The sequence below is a fragment of the Rhinatrema bivittatum genome, chromosome 7, assembly GCF_901001135.1.
Source record: "Rhinatrema bivittatum chromosome 7, aRhiBiv1.1, whole genome shotgun sequence".
Taxonomy (NCBI): Eukaryota; Metazoa; Chordata; class Amphibia; order Gymnophiona; family Rhinatrematidae; genus Rhinatrema; species Rhinatrema bivittatum.
The window spans coordinates 304,640,951-304,663,236 of record NC_042621.1 but is presented as its reverse complement, the minus strand read 5'-3'; the positions used below and the strand labels follow the sequence as shown (position 1 = coordinate 304,663,236).

At 46.8% G+C, this 22,286-nt stretch overlaps 1 protein-coding gene across 3 annotated transcripts in view; it reads left to right on the top strand.

Moving 5' to 3' along the window:
- The window catches only part of EIF3A (eukaryotic translation initiation factor 3 subunit A), a 197,926-nt gene that overhangs the window by 10,953 nt on the left and 164,687 nt on the right, over window positions 1-22,286 (top strand). For all 3 annotated transcript variants that reach the window (XM_029610506.1, XM_029610505.1, XM_029610504.1), the window contains exons 2-5: window positions 8,786-8,976; window positions 9,815-9,951; window positions 10,598-10,761; window positions 16,290-16,489. In XM_029610506.1, the coding sequence (XP_029466366.1) occupies window positions 8,786-8,976; window positions 9,815-9,951; window positions 10,598-10,761; window positions 16,290-16,489 (692 nt within the window). The remainder of the gene's footprint in view (window positions 1-8,785; window positions 8,977-9,814; window positions 9,952-10,597; window positions 10,762-16,289; window positions 16,490-22,286) is intronic.

Below are 22,286 nucleotides of genomic sequence, written 5' to 3'. Positions count from 1 at the left end.
ATGATGTCCACCCTGGAGCTGGTACCTTGGGCCTTTGCTCATATGCGGCCTTTACAGTCCGTGTTGCTTTCGTGATGGAACCCGGTCTCTGAGCAATTTCACCTACCTCTTCCCCTTACAGATACTGCGTGGTCCAGTCTAGATTGGTGGCTTGTCTCGGACAATTTATCCCGAGGAGTCCCCCTGGAAGTGCCTGAGTGGACAGTGGTTACCACGGATGCCAGCCTCTCTGGTTGGGGGGCGATATGTCGGGGGAAATTGGTACAGGGGCTATGGTCCCAGGAAGAATCTCGGTGGTCGATCAATCGTCTGGAGACCAGGACGGTGTGTTTAGCGTTGCAAGCGTTCCGTCCTCTCCTCCAAGGGAGATCGGTCAGAGTTCTGTCAGACAACGCGACTACGATGGCTTATATCAATTGCTAAGGAGGAACCAAGAGCCAGCCAGTGGCGGTGGAAACTCAGCATAGCAGCGTCTCACATAGCCGGCGTCGACAATGTTCAGGCAGACTTTCTCAGTTGGCACCGCTTCGATCCCAGGGAATGGGAGTTGGCAGATGAGGCTTTTCAGCTCATATGCGACGTGGGGCATATCCAGAATGGATCTGATGGCAACGTTTCAGAATGCCAAAGCCCCGCGCGTTGGTTGCCGCAGAGAAACGGGCAGAAGGAGTAGATGCCCTGGCCAACCGACGTTCTGTTGTACGTCTTCCCACCTTGGCCGCTGATCGGCAAAGTGCTCAGGCGAGTAGAGATCCATCCAGCGGAAGTAATCATCGTAGCTCCAGAGTGGCCGAGACATCCTTGGTACACGGACCTGGTCAATCTAGCGGTGGCGGGACCCCTGCGGTTCCCAGCTCTCCCAGACCTTCTGCATCAAGAGCGCATTTGTTTGGAAGAAGTCGATCGCTTTTGACTAGCGGCATGGCTTTTGAGAGGTGATGCCTAAGAGGCAAAGGTTATTCTGCCGCCTTAGTGACTACATTCCTGAGATCGCATAAAACATCCAACAACCTCGCATATGTTCAGGTGTGGAGAACTTTTTAATCTTGGTGTGTGGTTCCATGAGGTTGTTCCTACCCGGGCATCGGTGTCAGATATTTTGTGTTTCCTGTAAGCTGGGCTATCCAAGGGCTTATCGTGTAGTTCCCTGAGAGTATAGGTGGCAACTCTTTGTTGTTTGCTTGGTTCCATATAAGGCGTAGCGTTGGCTGCACATCTGGATGTGGCTCGTTTCCTGAGCGGAGGGAAGCATTTATTAGGGGTGTGCATTCGTTTTGAACTTATATGTAAAACGCTACTTATTTTATTTTTTTAACTTAAAAAAGTGATGAGGCGAAAACGATCGGATTTCCAACTTATTCAACATAGCTATGTTGAATACGTTGGAAATCGCGATCGTTGATCCTAAATAAAAATTTAAACCCCTCACCCTCCTTAATCCCCCCAAGACTTACCAAAACTCCCTGGTGGTCCAGCGGGGAGTCAGGAAGCCATTCCTCTATTCCTTTGCGAGGAGCACGTGATGTCCGCGTCGGAGTGACGCGGCCGTCACGTGGTCCACCGCGGTTCCGCTCCCGGACCCCTCGTTGGACACAAACGGAACTTTTGGCCAGCTTGGGGAGGTCAGGAGGCCCCCCCAAGCTGGCCAAAAGTTCCGTTTGTGCCCAACGAGGGGTCCGGGAGCGGAACCGCGGTGGACCACGTGACGGCCGCGTCACTCCGACGTGACGCGGACGTCACGTGGTCCACCGCGGTTCCGCTCCCGGACCCCTCGTTGGACACAAACGGAACTTTTGGCCAGCTTGGGGGGGGGCCTCCTGACCTCCCCAAGCTGGCCAAAAGTTCCGTTTGTGTCCAACGAGGGGTCCGGGAGCGGAACCGCGGTGGACCACGTGACGTGGACGTCACGTGCTCCTCGCAAAGGAATAGAGGAATGGCTTCCTGACTCCCCGCTGGACCACCAGGGAATTTTGGTAAGTCTTGGGGGGGGGATTAAGGAGGGTGAGGGGTTTAAATTTTTATTTAGGGAACCGGTGCACGTATGGACATAGACTCAACTTATGGAATTCTCCATATGTCACATTGACCGAAATTGACCCCCCTTTTCGACTTATGGACTTATGAACATAAACTTTTTGTCTGCACATCCCTAGCATTTATGTCCCCTGGTAAAATACCCTTGTCCTTCCTGGAGTCTGAACTTCGTTCTTTCAGCTCTGTGTACAGCACCCTTTGAGCCTCTGAAAAGGGTGACACTAAAGGATCTCACTTTAAAGGTGATTTTTCTTGTGGCTATCACATCTGCTTGTAGGGTGTCAGAGCTGCAGGCTCTATCATGTAGAGAGCCCTTTTTGAGATTTTCGGATTTTGGAGTCTCCTTGCGGATGGTTCCTTTTCTTCAGAAGGTGATTTCTTCATTTCATATGAACCAGTTGGTGGAGCTCCCGTCTTTTATGGATTTGGACCGGTCTGATCCTTTGTCTAAAGACTTGCTATTGAGACACTTGTTCTGGAAAACCTTCCTTGTTATAACTTTTGATGAGTGCTGTATCAGCTGCTATTAGGATGCTGATGTTGTCAATGTTTCGCCGAAGCGTCAGGGCGACATAATCCTAAAATAATTCTAATAAATTTCAATATAATAAGGTATTTTGTTTCATCATTGCCGTAATCATCTTGTACTTACTTAGGTTTTCTCATCATGTCTCTTCTAAAAATTCTATCGGACTGTTATAACTCTGGCAAAGGCAAAATTATTTAAACCGTATTCAGCCACTCATATTGTCACGTCATTGTGTTTCAGCGTGCACATATGTTGTCTATCATTGCTGATTTTAGACAAGCTACTGACGTTCCAAATCACAATAAACTATTCCACTCTATTTTACTATTCATGACATGTGGTTTCTCCATTTTAAGTCTAAAAATCCACTGTTGCTCTCTAAAAAAAAATAAAAATAAAATAAGAGCCGCCCATGATCACCTCTTCGTTTGCTTGGCTTTACCATATCCAACACAAACCATTTAAGGTCTGAAAAAGCGTGATTAAATTCAATGCAATGTGCAACAAGTGGTGCATTTTCTTTTTTATTTATAATGCAACTTCTATGTTCACAAATGTGGTGTTTAAATGTTCTAGAGGTCTGGCTGATGTACATACGGGACAGGGGCATAATATGGCATAGACTACAAAAGTTGAGGCACAAGTAGTGACAAATATATTCTTTAATCTGTAAAATCTGATTACAGATGGAAGAATGTCCACGTTTGTAATGGCCTCCAATATCTATATTGTGTGTTAATGTTAATGGATTCCTTATCTTGTAACATTGCTAGACATATTTCTTTCAAATTCCTATTCCTCAAGAAAGCCATCCTGAAGTCTAGGTCCTCAAAACCTTCTATCGTCTGAATTATTGGCCAAGGCGGATCCATGTCGTGATGAACAGAAAAGATAATAAGGAAATAGAAACACTGCTACAAGATATGACATATTTGAAGTTGAAAAATGATACGACTAATTCTATCCTGAAAACAGTGAAAACATAAGAACATAAGAAAATGCCATACTGGGTCAGACCAAGGGTCCATCAAGCCCAGCATCCTGTTTCCAGCAGTGGTCAATCCAGGCCATAAGAACCTGGCAAGTACCCAAAAACTAAGTCTATTCCATGTAACCATTGCTAATGGCAGTGGCTATTCTCTAAGTGATTTTTGCCAAGGAGCAAGGCTATCTGACAAATAAAAAACATCAATTCCTGAATCCTAAATTTCCAAGAACTCCAACCATATATATATTGCCCAAGGTTCTCAAGAGTTTGGTCTACCGGGGGGTTGATTCAATCATCTCTTCAAATGATTCAGCTTTAGAACCCTTGTCACTATATGTAGACTGCCATCTCAGAGATTATGTACAACAAGGTACAACTTTATTTATTTATTTAGCATTTTTATATACCGATATTCGGGTAACAGAGTTACCAATCAAGTCGGTTTACATTACAACAATAACCATGACATGAGTGTCTTACAATAAACAGGATGATCGAACTTGGATATAACGAACTGGGTTTAACAGCAAAATCAGATAGGTAAGGAGACCAGTGAAGCCAGAAGGAGTAAAGATCAGCAAGTTAATAGTAGGGTATCACGATTTAACTACATCAGGTAAAAAGGGCGAGTGATTCTCTTAAGGAGTTACCAAAGACTAAGATCACTGGTGTGAAATCTAGTAGGATTTTGAGTTAGGAGAAGGCTTGGTTGAACAACCAGGTCTTGAGTCTTTTTTTAAAAGGTGGATGGGCATTGTATTAGCTTGAGGTCTGGAGGAGGAGAGTTCCAAAGCTTAGGTCTGGCTGTGGAGAAAGCTCTTTTGCTTAATGATGTTTTGATCGGTGGACACTTCACATTTCATAATCATGCTTGACTCCATAGATACAGACATATCCGCGTATTGTTTAGTCACGATGGATATCCAATCCCTATATACTTCTATCCCCTAAGAAGCTGCTTTACAAGTTCTTAAAAATTTTTGAACAGCCGAGAATGACCACATAGAGTGCCAACTGATTTCATACTTAAGCTGGCAACTATAGCACTGACCAAAAACTTTTTAAAATTTCAGGATATGTATTTCCAGCAAATATCAGGCATGGCGATGGGGGCAACGATGGCTCCCAGTATAGCCAATCATCATATAATGGACTTTGAAGAACATTGGTTAAAATACTCTCCATTTATAGAGAAGAAAATTTTCTATAAATGGTACATCAATGACATTTTTGATCTGAGGAGGTTCTGAAAATGAACTTGTCCAGTTTTGGAATTGGATTAATATATGTGACGAAAACATTAAATTCACCATGAATTTTGACTGAGAATTCCATTTCTTGATTTAATTGTCAGTAAAACGGATGAAGGAAGGCTAGCTACCAGCATATATAAAAAAGCAATGGATAAGAACACATTCCTCCATTATTTGAGTGCACATCCATAGCCCTTAAAAATTGCCTTCCTGTTTCTCAGTTCTTCAGATACCGACGGAATTGTACAGAAAAGATCAATTTCCTAAAGCAGAAGAGCTTAAACAACAATTCATATCAAGAGGATATCCCAAAAAATGTATCAAAGAAGGTTTCAAAAGAGCATTATATCAAGATAGGGAAACATTATTACAAACCACAGATAGATCCAATAAAGATAACATTGCTGCTTGTGTCACAAGATATTCAACTAATTGTTAAAATTATACGTTCTTGTTGGCCGATAATTCAGATGATAGAAGGTTTTGAGGATCTAGACTTCAGGATGGCTTTCTTGAGGAATAGGAATTTGAAAGAAATATGTCCAGCAATGTTACAAGATAAGGAATCCAAACAGAGCACATTAACACACAATATAGATATTAGAGGCCATTACAAATGTGGACATTGTTCCATCTGTAATCAGACTTTACAGATTAAAGAATGTATTTGTCCAAAAAACCGGATATAAATATTTATTGAAGAATTTAACTACTTGTGCCTCAACTTTTGTAGTCTATGCCATATTCTGCCCCTGTCCCCGTATGTACGTCGGCCAGACCTCTAGAGCATTTAAACAACGCATTTGTGAACATAGAAGTTGCATTATAAATAAAAAAGAAAATGCACCACTAGTTTGCACATTGTATTGAATTTAATCATGCTTTTTCAGAGCTTAAATGGTTTGTGTTGGATATGGTAAAGCCAAGCAAATGAGGTGGTGATCGTGGGCGGCTCTTATTTTTTTTTTTTTTTTTAGAGAGCAACAGTGGATTTTTAGACCTAAAACGGAGGAACCACATGGCATGAATAGTAAAATAGAGTGGAATAGTTTATTGTGATTTGGAACGTCAGTAGCGTGTCTAAAATCAGCAATGATAGACAACATATGTGCACGCTGAAACACAATGACGTGACACAATATGAGTGGCTGAATACGGTTTATATAATTTTGCCTTTGCCAGAGTTATAACAGTCCGATGGAATTTTTAGAAGAGACATGATGAGAAAACCTAAGTAAGTACAAGATGATTATGGCAATGATGAAACAAAATGCCTCCTTATATTGAAATTTATTGGAAAAATTATCATTTTAGGATTGTCAACCTGACGCAGCATTTGTGAAACGTTGACAACATCAGTGTCCTAATAGCAGCTGATACAGTGCTCATCAAAAGTTATAACAAGGAAGGTTTTCCAGAACAAGTGTCTCAATAGCAGCTGACGTGTAGTGCTCATCAAAAGCCATAACAAGTAGAGTTTTCTGAAACACTGGTGAAAAGTTCAACAAGAAATCGTATAAGATAAGTGTTTCTATTGGACAATTTTGTTGCTCGCAAATTATAAGTTGCCTGGTTCTATTTTTGAGCTATAATGGAAAGTTGACACACGTGTGTATGTGTGTATGTGTGTGTGTGTGTATATATATATATATATATATATATATATATATATATATATATATATATCCACACCAATACAAAATATAGGAATCAGTTTTCAAAGTATCTTTTAAAGAAAAGAAAAAAAATTAAGTTTTTTGAATAATGAAAGAGGTTTTTATGACCCGTGATTGCACTTTCTGGTTTTAAAAAAAAAATCCGACGGTACAAACTCAGTCGGTACCAGTGCTGAGGTATTTTCCTCTCTGATATAAAATTACTAATAAGGATTAAATTGTCAACTATTTATAAATAGCAACTGTTCTTTGCACCAGCCAGTTTCTTGTATTGTATAATTAGATACTGGTGTATCCCTTTTTTCGAAGTTGCTTGTATGGTAGGATGACGAGGACGATGCCATTACTCGAGAGCCTATCTTGGAACCCATTTGAAATCTGTAAAGGACCACTCAAGATACTGTAGCCATGCAGCAAAACGTTTTGTAGACTAAGAAAGCTAAAATAGAACTTTCTAGCCTCAGTGCAAAGTGTTATATTGTGCTTAAGCACAGCACATCGCTCATCCCTACTGACAAGCGTGGTGGTGGAAGAAGCAGCTTATGGGGATGCTGGGGCCAGAAAGGACAACGACTGGAGAAAAGTTGTTGAGGGAAGCCTGTGGCCCTGTGTAAGAAAGCTGGAACTGGGATGGAATTTCACCTTTCAGCATGACTGCGGTCCGACGTGCACACCCCAACAGGAGCCCTGACCTCAGCCCAAACCAAAATCTCTGGCTTGACTTGAAGATTGCTTGTTAGAGCTTATACGGTTTTGCGAAGAAGAATGGTGTAATACTGACAAATTTAGGAAGGTAAAGTTGAAGACCTAGCCCAACAGCTTCACAGCTGTAATTACTGCCAAAAGTGCTTCCCTTAAGTACCGATTCAGGGAGGAGTAAGCTTGTCCAGTTATTCAGTTTTGTTTACTGGAGATGTATGCTTGGTCACCTCAAACATTTTTGAACCTGAAAGGTCTGGAGTATGGAGAGAGCCCCTGGTTTCCTGCAGCAGGTTAAGGGCAGATTCTTTGTTAAGAATTGCAAAACTTTGCTTCTGTTATATGGCAGATTGCATTTTAATTTTTATAGAGTGAAATAATTTTCTGGCATTTCTCTGATGGTGCTGGGAAGGGAGGAAGGAGAGAGAAAAAGGAATGGATCTGGGTAATGTAAGGGAATCTCAGAGAAGAGAAATGTTTAAGGAACAGAGGGAGAGAGCATCAGGATGGGGGAGGACCAAGACGATATCCAGGGTTGGGAGAAGGAGTGATGGATTGCCACACATCCCCTTCCTGTCAGCACGGACATCTTGCACATCCACCCGTACACATCACAGCACCTCCAAATTCCCTCGATTGCTCTTTTGCCCTCATCCTCTCACTCATTGTCCCTTCTCTGATCCTGTCATTCGTTCTTGCCCCCCTCTCTCTTCTCCCCCCCCCCAGTAACTTTATTGCTGTTTTGCTTAACACCATTTTCCTCAGTTTTGCCTCCTTATTCACTCAATTGCCCACTTGCTCGATCCCCTCATTCACACTCTTGTTCTTCTCTCTGGTCTCTCCACCTCGCCACTTACCTTGCATTCTGGTTTGCACTTGGGAGGAAGAGTGGTAGTGCAGTTCCTCAAGCTGTGCCCTCCCCTCTCTGCTGCCCAGGGCTGCTTGCATTTTGAGCCACCGTTGTGGCCGGCAGTGGGAAAGTGGGCACAATTTGAGGTACTTCCGATAGGCAGGGGATGGGAGAGCTGCTGCTGCGCATGCTGACGCCTGGAGTGCAGGGGCAATTCAATGGGATCGGCTGGACTTTGTGGCTCTTTCTGCAGCTGCAGAGTCATGACGGGCTAGGGAAGCTGAGCGTGGTGTTGGTAAGGGGGGGGGGGAAGTCGGTTCACATACACAACAAAACGTGAAACAAGTTGAATTGGAATTTTTGAAACCGTGTAGTGTTTCAGTGCAGAATTTTGAAAGTACTCTGATGCTCAGGCCCATTCACACTCGGCCTAATTCAATGAGAGTACGTCCCCTCTGTCCCTGGTCTAAGAATATTTTTCTTTCATTCCTATGAACAATTTTCCTTCTGGTTTTATTGAAATGCATAAGTGCACAGAGAGGAAATGCCAGGCAGGTCACAAAGAAAGTTCGAATAATGATAGCATCCTTAAGCTTCCTGCTGCAGCTTGGGGGGGTGCTCTACAGCAAATTGGATTTTGCATGGATTTAATCTTTTCTCCTGGGGTGAGTAGGAAGGGAATAACGCATCTTTAGATAGAGTTCATGACTTCTGCCAGTCTCTCTGCTTAGTTCTAATCACAGTGTTTGCTCACAGAGTTCCTTGAGGTTGGCAAGAAGCAGCCTGCTCTCGACGTTTTGTACGACGTGATCAAGAGTAAAAAGCATCGAACATGGCAGAAAATTCACGAGCCTATTATGCTGAAATACCTGGAGCTCTGTGTGGACCTCCGCAAGAGCCACCTGGCAAAGGAAGGGTTATATCAGTACAAGAACATCTGCCAGCAGGTAAGGGTTATCTGCTTATTAACTGCTTCCCCAGGGTCAGGGGGGTTCTCAGACAGGAGATGCTAGAACAGAAAAGAATATTCGCTGCTGTGAGATTCTGGCTCTCCATTTAGAGGATGCTTTTTGAAAAGCCATTTACCTGGGTAAATGACCCTCCTGTTTGTGGGCAGAAGCATGTGTACCAGTCGTCCAGACCCGTAGCTTTACCTGCATTATTGTAGAGCTGTTCCTGGGGTGTGGTTAGGCCACAGGAGGTACCAATGTGAAGTTTTGCGTTTTCCAAATTGTCTGGCATTTTCGCTGGCATTATATCCCCCCTCCAAAAAAAATATCCGGGGCAGATCTCCATGGATGCTTTTTCCTTGGGTGACTTTCAAAGGGAAAGTACTTGAGTTCTTTGAGAACAAGCAAAAGTACCTGTGAACGTTTCACCTGCCTGCGCGATTTGGAAAATTGTCCTCCAAAATGTTTTAAGGAGCACACGTAAGGTTACCTCTCCCTGTTTTGTGAATGTTCACTTAGGATTTTATGCTTCTGGGAGAGATCCTACAGCGTAGAAACATCTTTAAACCGCATTTCATACATCTGAGCTGTTCCAGAAGTCCTTAAACATGTCTTCAGCCTGTAAGATTTCCTGCTCCTGTCTGCCAATTGTTTGTGTGGTGTTACAGCCTGCTTCCACATGAATAGAAACCTTAGCCAGTGCAGAACCTTTTAAAGTAACCTTTACATTGTGTTAAACTATTTTTCCCTTGTGTGATTTTTTTTCAGCCTTCCCTTTCCCTTTCTGTTGATTGAATGACATGAAGCTGCTTTATCTTCTGTGCTTTTCGTTTAGGTGAATATCAAGTCCTTGGAGGATGTAGTCCGTGCTTATTTGAAGCTGGCTGAGGAGAAAACCGAATCTGCCAAAGAGTCATCCCAGCAGATGGTGCTGGATATAGAAGATCTGGATAATATTCAGACTCCAGAAAGGTAAGGTGCACAGATTTAGAGCTGCAGCCTGATAATTGGTGCAAGGATTATTGTACTGCTTTGAGCTAATTTTGAAGTTTAAGTCGTACAGTTCCTAATAGCGAAAGGTGATTGTCTCGATCTTTGCAATTTTTTGATTCTGTGATGCATCAGCAGTAGGTGCATGGCTTTTGTGTTTATGCAATTTCCCATGGAAGATGAAGAGGCAACTCCACACCAGGAGGACCTTGTTAAGGAACTTGGCTCTTTCTCTGTGTTTCTCTTTCCCTCTATCATGCACCATTTTATTATAGTATCATAGTAAGTGATGGCAGATAAAGACCAGAAGTCTGCTCAGCAGTGACTCTTATATGCTTTTACCAAGAGCAAATCAAATTCCCACATGGAACCCAATCCCGAGTCCTATTGCAACCGGTGCAAATTGAAGGTTTCCCTGTGACATCCATGAAGTACAGTTCAGCCATATCATGGTGTCTTTGGCTGCAGTGCTTGCTCAGTGAAAGCTGCACAGTTCCCTTATAATTTTCTTGCCACTAGGGATCCTCTATGTGTATCCCATGCTTTCTTGAAGATTTTAGACTGTAACCCCCCCCCCCCCCTAGATGTTTATAAGAAGGTATTCATACTACTTTCTCCTTGCTTGCAGTGTTCTTCTAAGTGCTGTGAGTGGAGAAGATACTCAGGATCGTACAGACCGACTGCTGCTCACGCCCTGGGTTAAGTTTCTGTGGGAATCTTACAGGCAGTGCTTGGACCTTTTGCGTAACAACTCGAAAGTGGAGCGTCTCTACCATGACATCGCTCAGCAAGGTACCGTGGCAGAGGCTACCGGCCTGTCTGTTCCTCAGGCTGTCTTGAGTGCTGTATAATAGCGAGAAAAAAGTGGTTCCTTTCCTAGCGTGTAGCCAGATGGACTCAGGACCAATGGGTTATGCTCCCCTGCCAGCAGATGGAGACGGAGTCAGGTTTCAAAGCTAACGTCAGCTTAGATACATTCCTGCAGTGACCTCAGCCCTTCAGTATCTCTCCTTCTCCTAGCAGATGTGGATGTGCTTTCCCTACACCAGCATTGGTGGTTTAGCGGGATTGCAGTACTCGTTAGATGAAAATTTACCTTTAAATTGGAGAAAGATCGAGCCCCGCTCTCCTGCGGTGATTTCCAGGATCCCCTCAGGTGAGCCTTGGTCAGGTTTTCTGGCGTGCACTTGCTGCTGAAGCAGTTGAAAGGCAGCGGATGTAGGTAGCCAAGCGTGGCGGTGACAGCCAAAGCCCTCTTCCCCCCTGCAGCTGGAGATTGTCTCTGTACTCTGCCTGTAAGTGCTCAACCCAGGTAAGTAGAAGGACTCCTCCTCTGATTCAGAGACATGGAAGGGCTTCGGTAAGTCTTTCCTCTGGTCTCTTGCTCGGCACTTCGTACCGGCGACGTTCCTGATCCTGTTGGGGCAAGGGAAGGGGGTTTCCGAGCGGGTTGAGCGGCCCTCTGATGGGCTAAGTCCCACTTCAGGCTTGGTGGGCACTCCATGTGACAGGCTGCGGCAGCCCCATCTTGCGCGCGATTTTGTGTGGCGCCATTTTCCCCTATAGATCGTCGGATGCTCAGTGCGGGTCTTCCCTGCCGTGTGCCTATCGCCCACGTATGTGTGCGCGCATCCCAGCGCATGTACCTGCACGCATACACTTGCATACAACCAGACGCTTAAGGGAGCTTCTACTTTTGCGCATCGGGGCGGACCTGTGCACACTAGAGTCCAAGCACTAGCTGGCTGAACACACAAGTTACCGTTAACTATGGCTCCAGTTGCAAACAAGCACAAGCGCTACTCTTTGTGCTGCCTGCCATGTTAGGGCTACACAGTCAGACCTAGAATCCTTCCTGTCAGCACTGTGAGGAAGCCCAGGGAGGACTGGACTTCCAGAACTTCTTCTCCAAGCCCGGTCCCTCCCAGTCAGAAGATGGGTCAGCCACGACCTTATCAGGGAGCACCCCGGATTTGAGCAATCTTGGGGCTGCATCCGCCTCGGGAGAGGGCAGTTTAGCGGCACCTACCCCTGTTCCTCCTGAGCTAGGTGTGGACCCGGCAGCCTTTTCTTGGGTGGAATTCTTTCAGGGTCTTTCAAGCCTTCGTACAGCAGTCTGTCTCTCCTGCCCCTGTCTGGACCAAGCCCCAGCTGGAAAGGCCATGTCCTCCCAGCCCTATCAGCATGCCTCGGGTCATGCCTCACCAAGGGTATCCCTGACAGGGTCCCAGACACCACGGATGACAAAGGGGATGCAGACTCGTTGGAAGAAGGGGAAATCCCTCCAGGCGTGGAGCCATACTGGACCATGTTACAGTTTTTCTATAGAGATGAATTGCCGGCACTTGTCTCCCAGACTATAAAGACTCTGGGAGTTTCCTGCACAGACCTGATGATGGAACCAAAGAAGAATCCCATCCTGGTGTGTGTATGGAAAGCCTCTTGATATTTTCCAATGCTGGAAGACATCTAGGAGTTGATTGATCTGGAATGGGATGCCCCGGAAGCCAGTTTTAAAGGAGGTCAGACATTGGAGGCCCTGTACCCTCTGGACCTGATGACCAGAGAACGCCTGTGTTTCCCCACGCCCTGGTCTGTGCTGTTTCAAAGCGAACAACTATCCCAGTGGAGGGAGGAGCGGCCTTGAAGGGTGCACATGATAGGTGTTGTAGTCCAACCTTAAGCAAGCCTTTGACGCAACAGCAATGACACTACAGATTGCTTCCTGTTGTGCTCTGGTGGCTCGCTCATGCCTGCTTCTCTTAAGAGAGGCAGATAGCTTAGGGGCGCATTCCAGAGAAGTGATGGAGCCCGCCACCACGGCGCTCTAACCTAGTTCGTACCTCGGCCAGAGGAGTGGCCTCAGTGGAGGCAGCCAGAAGACAGCTATGGTTGCGAAATTGGTTAGTGGACGCGACCTCTAAGGCAAACATCACAAAGATGCCCTTTAAGGGATCCCTCCTATTCGGAAGTGAATTGGAAAAGTTAGCCAGTAAGTGGGGTGAATCTTTAGTGCTGCAGCTACCGGAAGATAAGAGAGAGAGGCCGAAGCACTCCTTGCCTATGAGACCAGGTTCTCCCAAGTTTTCGGCCCTATACAAACTTGTCATTTTAGACATCTTGCCCCTCAGAAAGGTCTCCGTCCTTTCGGAGCCTACAACCAAAAAGAGGGGCTGGTTCAGGTTTGGCCTGAACTTACCAATGAAGTTTTGCTGACACATCCATGGGACAAGGAGATAGGGGGTCGACTATCCCTCTTCTATCAGTGGTGGGTTGAGATCACGTTGGACAAATAGGTACTAGGTATTGGATATCATATGAGAAGGATATGCTCTGGAGTTTTGCAGCGTCCCTCGTGACATATTGATGTCATCTTTCCACTCCCAGCACAAGAAACTGGCAGTGGAATTTACCTTGATAAGGCAGTATGGGGCTTCGTCCGTGTCTGCAGAGGGGAGGGCGGGAGCTAGTGAGGTCACTCCCCTGCAGCATGGGAATGATGGCCATTTTGGAGTAGTTTCCCACATTGGGGGGAGACATTGGAGAAGAGGAAGTCTGCCCCCCCCCCCCCGAGTTACTTCCTGCCCTTCAGGATTGGGATGGTGCCCGAGAAGCCTCTGAAAGTGCCTAGGAGTTTGTGCTGTTAAGGCGCAAGACCTTGCTTGCTTGGAAAGGACCAGCTGGTAAGCCGGCCCTCTCACAGAGTCCTCAGCCCAGGAAATCATAGAGGGGGAGTAATGATGCCTGGGTACTTCAGTGTGGGGGCAGTGGGCCTCGGGGGTTTTGGAAGACGAGTGCTCAGCGAAGGATGGGAGTCCTCTGTCGGAGCTTCTGGGTGACAAGGATGAAGCTCAAGTGAGGGTCTCAGAAGAATCGGAGGATGCCCAGATGTTAAGCTAGGCAGCGCGTCATCTGGAATTATTGGCAGCTTCTCACATGACTGGGATTGACAATGTGCAAGCAGATTTTCTCAGTTGTTGCAAGCTGGGTCCCGTGGAGTGGGAGCTTTTGGAGGAAGCAGTGCAGCTTATCCATCGCAAGTGGGGCATGCCCCACGTTGACTTGATGGCAACTCAAAGGAATGCCGAGGCTCCATGCTGCTTCAGTCACAGAAGAGAATGTGGAGCGGAAGGGGTCGATGCCTTAGTGCTCCAATGGCCGTTAAGGGGCTATTTATTTATTTAACGGTTTTATATACTGACATTCATTGGGGATATCACATCCGGTTTACATTAAACGAGGAACTACGCTTAAGTGGCGATTGACAGATAACATGAAATAAAATATATACAATACCAGGAACAGAGATATATGAGGAACTAAAAGATGAGAATAAATATACGGGAACCTATGTACACAGCACTAAAATTACTTATAAGGTTGCTTACAACATAACTAAGGAGAAAGTTACCTATTAGTTACAGAAATAACTGTATCGCAGTTAAATGGTACAGAAATAATGTATGGTAAAGTACAATGGGTTGAATTTAGGTCAGAGCAGCTAGGGAATGAGAGAATATTGCATATGTATCAAGAATATAAACAAATGTATCAAAACGGCCATGATTTGGGGATTTGATCAATCTAGAGGTGGACAGGCCGCTGTGTCTTGCCTATCTTCTGAACCTTCTGCACAAAGGTCCCATATTTTCAGATCAGACAGCTCGCTTCTGTCTCACGGCTTGGCTTTTGAAAGGAAACGACTTGAGGTGCAAAGGATATTTCGATGATGTCATTTACACTTTCCTGCAAGCTAGGAAGACCTCAACATCCTTAGAATATGTGAGGGTGTGGAGAGTTTTTGAATCTTGGTGCGCAGAGCAGGTGGTTGAACCTACTCGAGTGTCTGTGGCACACATTTTGACCTTTTTACAATGGGGATTGGCGAAGGGGTTTGCCTTTAAATCCCTTAGAGTCCAGGTAGCAGCACTGGGCTGTCTTAGAGGCAAGGTGCAGGGAGCAGCCCTAGCTACTCATCCAGATATGGTGCATTTTTCCTGTGGGGCAAAGCATTTTGCGGAAGATGTGTCCGTCCCCGTCCCGTCCCCCCCCCCCCCCCCCCCTCTCCCGGAGCCTTAACTTGGCTCTCAAGGGGATGTGTACGGCTCCATTCGAACCACTTTGGAGGGCCATTATAAAGGATCTTACCTTAAAGGTTGTGTTTTTGGTGGCCATTTTTCCATTAGGAGTATTTCGGAACCACAGGTTCTGTCATGTAGGGATCCTTTTCGGAGTATTTCGGATTCTGGAGTCTGTGTGTATGATTCCTTCCTTTCTTCTAAAGCTGGTATTGGTAGAGCTTCTGGCCTTCCCAAATCTGGACTTGGCGGCACCTCATGCAAGAGAATTGCGGCTCTTTAATGTGAAATGAGCCTTCTTACGGTATCTCAGTCACTAATACCTTTCGACTCTCAGATCATCTTTGTGCTATGGAGTTCCACAAAAAGGGACATAAGGCTTCAAAGTCCACCATAGCTTGGTGGTTGATAGAATCAATAGGTTCTGCGTACATCTGTCAGGGTTGCCCTATTTCTGAGGGGTTAAGATCTCACTCTACGCAGTCGCAAATGGCATTCTGGGCTGAGTATCAAGATTTGCCACTGTAGGGAGGCTTCTTGGAGTCGTTGCACACTTTTGCCAGAAATTGTTTGGATGTTCAGGCTCCAGATGCCATGGGCTTTGGTGTGCTTCGAGAGGGACTCTCACAGTCCCACCCCGGTTAGGGAAGCTTGGGTTCATCTCAGGCGTCTGGACTGATCCGGGTATGTACAGGGAAAGGAAAACTGGTTCTTACCTGCTAATTTTCATTCCTGTTTACCACAGATCAGTCCAGAGCCCCGCCCAGTTGATGTGGGGAGGACTGGAGAGTCCGCTTGATCTGTTATTGTAAATAGACTGACTGCACAGGTTTCATTTGGTTTCTTCTGTTAAGGTTGGAAAGGATCATTCCCATAATGGGGTTCCACATACTACTGCTTGTTCAGGGGGACATGTTATGTGAGGTTGTTTATGTTCAGTAATATCTTGGCTTGGGTACAGGTCAACATTGAGGGACTGCAGGTGGCACACTAAGTTATATGGCAGTGCCAGCGAAACTCTGTCTCCATCTGCTGGAAGGGGAGGCAAAATCCAGCAGTCTAGACTGATCTGTGGCTCTACAGGAATGAAAATTATCAAGTAAGAACCAATTTTCCTTTCTCTGTGGCAGAACTGTTCCTTTTCCTTTTGTTATCGTAACTGTGATTAGTCCAGAACAGTCAGTCTGAGTTTCTCTTAAAGTGCAGAATAAGTGACTGGCACTTTTGTTTTCCTGCCCACAGCATTTAAATTCTGCTTACTGTATACCCGCAAGGCGGAGTTCCGCAAGCTCTGCGACAACCTGAGGATGCATCTGGGGCAGATTCAGCGCCATCACAACCAGAGCACGGCTATCAACCTGAACAATCCCGAGAGCCAGTCTATGCACTTGGAGACCAGGCTGGTGCAACTGGACAGCGCCATCAGCATGGAGCTCTGGCAGGTGCGTGCTGAGCTGGGGCCTGCGGCTGATGGGAGGATCCGTTCTGGAAAGGGCTCGGGAGCTGGGATCTCTTCTATAAAGGTTACATCTGCTTGCAGTGATTGGAAGCAAATGCAAGAGATATTTGGGGGATGCAGAGGGTATTCCATTCCCTTACCAGCACTTGCAATGCTTGTGACAGAGTATAGTGAGGGCCTTTCCCCCAATCACGCAGCTAGACTGATTTGTAAATGTGTTTGTACCGCTTGTTAATTTTAGTTCTGAAAGAATAGCTTCCTTCTCTCCCTCCTTTATATGAGGGGCAGGGGAAGAAACTCCTCATCTAACAGCACTACTGCCTTATACTTTATTTAAGAATACAGTGCCCGTCTGGGTCAGGCCATGGAGGCCAGCTTCTGGTCCCCTTGACACTGGCCAGTGTGGCTCGCATGGAAATACCTGGCAGGTCCTAATAGGGACACCCCTGTTCTGTTGCTCACACCCACAAATGAAAGGTAGCGATCCCCTCTCCACCTGTCTTCCAGAAACTTGTCTGACCTTTTTTACACCCAGCTATGTTTTTAACTTTGATCACAAATTCCACACAGGCTTATACATTGATTGACTAGGAGAGAGAAAAACCCAAAATACTTCTTCAGTTTGTTTTAAATCTGCTGTCTGTTTCATGGAGCATTCCTTAGTACTATTTGAAAGAGTAAATAATCATCCCCAATTAACCTGTTCCACACCATTTATGGTTTTATAAACTTCTATCGTATTCCTTCTATCTCTTCTCCTAGCTGAAAAGCCCTGACCTGTATAACTTCTCTTCACAGGGGAGTCATTCCAGCTCCTTTATAATTTGTTACCCGTCTCTGTATGTTTTCTAGTCCTATTTTTCTTTTTTTTTTTTTTAAATAGAATGTGTGTGCAGTTCAGTGCAAAGATTTGTTTACACCATATATTCCCAAGCATTATGAAATTCTTAGTTTTATTTTCTATTCCTTTGTCTAATTCATATTCCCTGTACGTACCCAGATCAGTCCAGACTCCTGGGTTTTGCCCCCCCTCTAGCAGATGGAGACAGAGAAGTTTTCAAAACAAAACTCCGCCTTAAATAGGATGGTGCCACCTACAGTCCGACAGTATTTCTCTGTCTCCAGCAGATGGTGGAGGTGCAAGGCCTACAGTCTGTGCTGATTGCTCATTGGAGTTAGAGTAGTGAGTTCTGTGAGTTTTAGAGTTTTCGGTCTATAAAACTTTTTTTATTTTGAAAAAAAAAGCAGTTTCTGTCCTGAGCCTCCCAGGTGGGGTTTGTAAGGTCCTGAGGGGACCATCCCCCTCTGGTTGTTGAGGCAGCTGCATTACAGGGTCGAGGGCCCTCTTGTTCCAAGCTAGCAGCTCTGGGTGCAACACCGGGGAGCCCGGATCACTCCACCCCGCCGGATCAGGACCGTGGACCATTGCAGGGCAAGTCTTTAAAACAAAAAAATTTTGATTTTCTTTCATTTCCTGTCAGTGACACCGGTGCTGCTGCTCTGTCTTCCCTTCCTGACTCGGCGCTTGGGCGGACCGCAATTATTTTTCTATTTTTTACAGCATTGAATTCTAGTTTTCTCATGCCCGCTGCACGATGCCGCGCTCGTCTGCGTGCCGTGCATGTGGCTCGACCCGCATGTGTCTTTCTCGGGAGGAGCTGTGCTCAGTGTGTCTTCCCGGGGCGGGGAGGGATCCTCCGGGCCCGCAAAAATAAAAGGCAAGCCTGCCCGAGCTCCTTCAGTGTTAGCTGCACTGAGATCAGCTGAGGCAGATCCGTTCCCATTGAGTGCGGGAATGGAGGCCATTTGGAGTCTTTTAGATCAGCGACTCGTGCAGCTATCGGGGAGGCGATTCTCCCGCCTCCTCTCTCTCCTCAGCCAGGGTTTCCTGAAGGGAGCGAACTTTTACAGCCTCTCTCACCTGCAATGGAGGATAACCCCGAGGGGGCTTCTGACTCCTCCTCCTCTCCCTCCTTCTCCTTGGAGTTTATTTTATTTCTCCATAAGGCTTTTAAAGCCAGGGAGGGAAGGGAAGCTGCAGGCTGGGGGTAAAACTTCCTCTAGTGATCTTGTCTCTCTCGAAAGCGGTCTAAGTCTAAGGGAGTCTCTGGGTCCTCCAAAGCTAAGCGCCCTTTGCGTACAGGGGTTCATCAGACCGATACTGATTCCACGGGTCAGGATACGGACTCAGGGGACCAGGACCCGCAGGGCAAGCTTCCGATGGGGGTGGATACAGACCTTGATCAACATCCACAGGATCCAGCACGAGGCTCTCGCATTGTGGAAGGAGATGACCCTAAGGTAGTCTGTCTGTTTAGGAGGGAGGAGTTGACTCCGCTTATCCCTGCCATACTCTGAGAGCTAGGCATAGATGGGCCGCCAGAGGACTCCAGGCTAAGGGCCATGGACCCAGTGTTGTTGGCTCTGAGGGGCCCGGCTACTTCTTTTCCTTTTCATTTTTCTGCCACGGACTTGCTATATAGAGAGTGGGATACCCCGGATCTGGGATTGAAAGTTAGCAAGGCTATGGATAAGCTATATCCTCTTCCGGAGGAAGCAATTGTGACATACTGCGGGTGCCCATGGTGGACGCAGCGGTGACTGCAGTCACCAAAAAGACAATCCCGGTTACGGGTACTACAGTCCTGAAGGACCTGCAGAATAGAAAGTTGGAGCTGCAGCTCAAGAAAATTTTTGAAGTTTTGGCACTGGGAGTGCGGGCAGCTATGTGCAGCAATTTTGCCTTACGAGTGGGCCTTCACTGGGCTCAGCAGTTACAGGCTAATGCTGGTCTTTCCGATGAAGAAGCACAGCAAGCAGGGTGTCTGGAAGCTTCGATCGCTTATAGTGCAGATACACTTTATGATCTGTTACGGACTTCAGCCAGATCCATGGTATCGGCAGTCTTGGCTCGTCTGCTCATGTGGTTAAGAAACTGGTCGGTCGATATTTCCTCCAAGGCTCAGCTGGGGTTGTTGCCTTTCAAGGGTAAATTGCTTTTTGGCAAGGACCTTGAGGATATGATTCAATCCTTGGGGGAGAACTAGGTTCACAGACTGCCAGAGGATAGGCCCAAGTCAAGGGGCTCCTTTTCTTCACGGTCTCGATTCAGAGAGAATCGGAGATTTTGTCCGCCCAGAGCTCCAGCTTCTTCCTTTCGGCAAGCGTCCGGTCGCCAACAGTCCTGGTCTCAACCCTTTCGTGGCTGACGCTTTGGCAGAACCGGGGCTAACCAGTCCGCATCTGGGGCCAAGTCTTCCCAATGAAGGGACGCTGACCCATTCCTCGGATCCAGCTGTCAGGGACAGATTGTCCCTGTTTTAGGAGGAATGGGTCAAGGTGACATCTGACTAGTGGGTCCTTACTGTGATAAATCAAGGCTATGCTTTAGATTTTGCACACTGCCTTCCGGAGAGGTTTCTGGTCTCCCCATCCTGTACAAAGAGAAACGACAGGCAGTACAAGATACCTTGTAATGCCTTCTGCAACTCTGCGCCATCACCCTGGTTCCTTAGGCGGAGCAGCAAAAAGGGCGTTATTCCATTTACTTCGTAGTCCCCCAAAAAAAGAGGTCCTTCTGACCCATTCTGGATTTGAAGGGCGTAAACCGCTGCCTCAGGGTGCCACGTTTTCGCATGGAGACGTTAAGGTCAGTCATTGCCTCAGTAAGAAAAGGAGAGTTTCAGGGGTCACTGGACCTAATGGAAGTGTATCTTCACATAGGCATTCAGGCTGACCACCAGATGTTTCTGAGGTTCTTGGTGATGGGTCGCCATTTTCAGTTTCGAGCTTTGCCCTTCGGTCTTGCCACCGTGCCTAGACTGTTTACCCAGGTAATGGTTGTGGTGGCGGCTCATCTGCGCAGAGAGGGGTTCCTGGTGCATCCATATCTGGACGACTGGCTAATTCCGGCAAAGTCTGAGTTGCTCGGCCGGTTGGCAAGTCGCAAAGTGCTTCAACTCCTGCGATCACTGGGCTGGGTGATCAACTTAGCCAAGAGCCGATTGGTGCCCACCCAGTCTCTGGAGTTTTTGGGAGCTTTATTCGACACTCAACAGGGGAGAGTGTTCCTTACCGCGGACTGAATTGTCAAGCTACAAGGACAAGTGCTGGACTTATTGGCCAACCGTCTCCCCAGAGTGTGGGATTATTTGCGGGTTCTTGGCTCCATGACTTCCACCCTGGAGCTGGTGCTCTGGGCCTTTGTTCATATGCGTCCTTTACAGTCAGCGTTGCTTTTGCGTTGGAATCCAGTCTCCGAACAGTTTCATTTACCTGTCCCTCTTACGGATACGGCGCATTCTAGTCTCGATTGGTGGCTTATCTCTCGGACAACTTATCCCAAGGAGTTCCCCTGGAGGTGCCCGAATGGACAGTGGTGACCACGGACGCCAGCTTCTCCGGTTGGGGAGCGGTTTGCCTGAGGAAGTCTGTGCAGGGACAATGGTCCCAGGAAGAATCTCAGTGTTCGAGCAATCGTCTGGAAAGCAGGGCAGTGTGGTTGGCATTGCAAGTGTTTCGCCCTCTCCAGGGGAAGTCAGTCAGAATTCTTACTGACAATGCGACCACGGTGGCTTATATCAATCGTCAAGGGGGAACCAAGAGCCAGCCAGTGGCCACGGAAGCCCGGCAGCTGATCAGCTGGGCGGAGAAGCATTTAGTAAGTATTGCAGCGTCTCACATAGCAGGAGTCGACAACATTCAGGCGCACTTTCTCAGTCAGCACCACCTCAGCAGACGAAGCTTTGCAGCTCATATGCGACACGTGGGGTGTACCCCGTATGGATCTCATGGCAACGTTTCAGAATGCCAAGGCTCTCGCTTCTTCAGTCACTGCAGAGAAACAGGAGCAGAAGGGATAGATGCCCTGGTGCTGCCCTGGCCGACTGGCGTGCTGCTGTACGTCTTCCCTCCTTGGCCGCTGGTAGGCAAAGTGCTCAGGAGAGTGGAGAATACACCCAGCAGAAGTCATCCTCGTAGCTCCAGAATGGCCGAGATGGCCTTGGTTTGCGGACCTGGTCAATCTGGCAGTGGTGGGTCCCCTGCGGTTGCCACTGCTCCCGGACCTTCTCCATCAAGGGCCCGTGTGTTTGGAAGAGGTCGATCGCTTTTATCTAGCGGCATGGCTTTTGAGAGGCACCACCTGAGGAGCAAAGGGTATTCGCATGCTGTGGTGGCAACACTTTTCCGTCGCACAAGACATCCACCAACCTCGCATATGTGCGCGTATGGAGAATCTTTGAATCCTGGAGCGTGGACTGGGTGATTGTTCATACTCTGCCTTCAGTGTCGGATATTTTAGGTTTCTTACAATCCGGACTTGCCAAGATCTTATCGTGTAGTTCCCTGAGGGTTCAGGTGGCAGTTCTTGGTTGTTTGCGTGGTTCCATTCAAGGCGTGGCGTTGGCTGCTCACCCCGATGTGGCTCCTTTCCTAAAGAGGGCAAAGCATTTACGTCCCCCGATCAGGCACCCTTGTCATTCTTGGAATCTGAACTTGGTTCTCTCAGCTCTGTGTACGGTGCCCTTTGAGCCTCTGAAAACGGCTACAATAAAGGATCTCACGTTAAAGGTGATTTTCCTTAACTCTATCACATCTGCTCGCAGGGTATCGGAGCTCCAGGCTCTATCCTGTAGGGAGCTGTTTCTGAGAATTTCGGATTCTGGTGTGTCTTTGCGGATGATTCCTTCCTTTCTTCCGAAGGTGGTGCCTGCTTTTCACGCATGGAAGTAAGGGAGTGTCCGCTCAGTTATTGATTGATTTGTTTTCAGATCTGCAGA